Here is a 2,844-nt window from a genome sequence, read left to right on the forward strand (position 1 = left end):
TGCAAATAACTTTATTACCCTAAGCGTATGAATACTTATGAGTAGTTTCCCAATTCTGAGGCACTCAGATTGGGAGTAAAAACAAATGTTTCCATTTTTGTTTACAAAAGTATACTTTACCAAATTGCTGTAAGGTATAAATAGCTTAAAAGAGAAAGTTCATAAATCTGGAGAATAAAACATTCAAAGAATCAGCACATTTTCAAATAAAAAATTATGAAAATATTTTCCTTTCGATTATTTAGTGCAATAAAACTGAGGTGTTTTTTCTTCTTTGTCTTGAATTTCATGAAAGTATCAGCCTGTTCGTTAAAATTTTGAAAGTTCTCAGAGAGTCCAGGGGTATGATCTTGAAGTTATCAGAAACTTGTACTCAAGAGTCGTTGTCAGAGTCTTTTCCATATATCTCCTTGAAAAAAAGCAATTTTGTACTGTAGCTGACTGTAAATACCTCGAGGAAGAACCAAAGCAACTGTCTGGGAATGACAAAGATTTAAAAGGACCATGGTTAAAAATCTGAGAATTTTATTAGGTTTATTATGGTAAAGACACAGCTCACATAGAAATCTAGTTACTTCTGTAGCATATGACACTATGACTGCTAACATATTCAATTTCCAGAAATTTCATACAGTTTTTAGAACTCATTTTTTAAAAAATATTTTAATTTTTTTTTTGAGATGGCATCTCGCTCTGTCGACCAGACTAGAGTGCAGTGGCAGAATCTCTGCTCACTGCAAGCTCCAACTTCCACCTTCACGCCATTCTCCTACCTCAGTCTCCTGAGTACCTGGGACTTCAGGCGCCTCCCATCACACCCCGCTAATTTTGTTTTTGTGTTTTTAGTAGAGACGGTGTTTCACCGTGTTGGCCAGGATCGTCTCGACCTCCTGACCTCATGATCTGCCGGCCTCGGCCTCCCAAAGTGCTGGGATTACAGACCTGAGCCATTGCGCCCAGCCTAGAATACCCATATTATTAGCATTCCCATAAATATTATTTAGAGAAGGTTTAGCATCACTTATCACTCATTTGAAAATGCTTTATATATATTTTAATATATCAAATAAGGTGACTTGTCCATTCATCTTCTGTTTCCCAACAGGATTACTGAGTTCTTGGTGTAGCCCATTAATAGTTAGGGCCAAAAACATATAGTCCCATGTATGTTCAAAAAGGTCCTTAGGTAATTCTAGTTCTTCTAGCTGAAAATCATTGATTTAGTTTTAAATTCTACCGATTACAACAAGAGTTGTCCATCCTCATTACATGTTAGTAGTGTCAGGGAAGACTTAAAAATTACCAATGCCTGGGTCCTTCTCGAGACCTTTAAACTGGAACTCATGGGTGGGGCTTGAGCATTCACATTTAAAAATGTTTTCCATTGATTCCAATGTGTAGCTATATTTTCCATCAGATTTCTCTGATTTCTTGTGGCCTTCACTTTTTTTCTATTTTGGTATCATGATTATTTTCAGGTGTCACTTTCTGTCTTAGGCTTTATGTCCCCTGGGGTAGGGACGTTGCCTTCTTCATTTCTGTATCTTTTCTGAACTTGTGAATTGGTCATCAGGAAAAGGTCTCAAGCACACATAGGTTTTGTTCTGAGTCTCAGGTTCACAGGCTAATTCTAAAGTCTTTGTTCTCCAGGAGGTCAGAGATTGCTTGTGATGAAGGGTGTGGTTACATCTGTAGTGAAGATGGTGGAGGGGAGTTCACCCTGTTTTTAGGCATAGCTTTGAAACTAAGAATTTTATGTCTATATAGGTGAAGTGGCAGGGATGGGTAGGAAGACAGTTCTAATTAGGACGGAGGAATTATACTAGGAAGTAGAGGTAAAGGAAGTGAGAAGAATTGGTAAATAGAAGCAATTTAAGCTTACCAAATAGACTAGAGTAGACAGTGGAGATTCTTGATTAAGTGAATTAACTAGATTTTAGAAAGGTAATGAGAGAGTCATACGCAAGGAAGGTTTCAAAGTCTGGAGATAAGAAGTCAAGCAATACTTTGAGAAGTGGTTGAGCTTTATGGGAATGGAAAGAATTACACTGTTGAGAGATGTTAAAAATAATGAAAAGGGTTTCACAATATGAAATTGTGTTTCTCATTTGAATCTGAGCAACAAAAAAGCAGAAGCCGGAGATAATTAAGTATGAAAGGCATTGGGGTACAGGCAGCATAAAGGCCAGGGAGAAAGGGAACTGAAGGAATTAGTGCTGAGAAGCAGGAGTTCGGTGGAGGAAGGAGGAGATCCAGTCCAGATACAGGCAAATAAGTCTTTTCCCTCTCCCAAGCATGGCAGTCAGCCCTGCATGATACAGGACAAGAGAAAAGGCCATCATACCTGCCAGACTTCCTGAAATACAGAAATGACATCACGGCTGCTATGTCGAATAATGCCAGGATAGATGTCCTCTTCTTAAAGGAGCTGTCATGGAAAGAAAAGAAAAGAAGGAATGGAGATGATGTTATTTTACAGGGGTGAACCTCAGGAACCAGCATGTGACATGAGGTACTCTATAAATGTTTCTTCAAGAAATGTATTATTTCTGTTGGAAAGTTGATGGGAGATGATTATATTCTTGCAGTTTTTATCCCCTCTCACCATATTTCTAGGTTTTTGATCAGTCCTCTGTCAGTTCTCTACTGCACTCAGATATTTCCAAAAGCTTTCAGATGGGAGAAAGGCTAGTCGCTATTTTCTATGTCAGTAGAACTCTCCACCTTTCCACCTTTTCATGGTTGCAACTTTTTCTCAGTGTCTCTGTGGTGGCAACTATGAATGAGACCCTGTTAGGTCTCTGTGTCAGGGACCTGATTGACAGAAGGCCCAGGTCAGTGCAT

The 2,844-nt window shown here is 38.6% G+C and overlaps 1 protein-coding gene across 1 annotated transcript in view; it reads right to left on the bottom strand.

Moving 5' to 3' along the window:
* Positions 1-289: 289 nt before the first annotated feature.
* The window catches only part of LOC105533674 (pregnancy-specific beta-1-glycoprotein 3-like), an 11,142-nt gene continuing 8,587 nt past the window's right edge, over positions 290-2,844 (bottom strand). Inside the window, 2 exon segments of the mRNA XM_011972155.1 lie at positions 290-476; positions 2,345-2,428. Coding sequence (XP_011827545.1) covers positions 2,385-2,428 — 44 coding nt within the window. The 3' untranslated portion in view covers positions 290-476; positions 2,345-2,384.

This window comes from Mandrillus leucophaeus, unplaced genomic scaffold, assembly GCF_000951045.1.
Source record: "Mandrillus leucophaeus isolate KB7577 unplaced genomic scaffold, Mleu.le_1.0 Scaffold1277, whole genome shotgun sequence".
NCBI lineage: Eukaryota > Metazoa > Chordata > Mammalia > Primates > Cercopithecidae > Mandrillus > Mandrillus leucophaeus.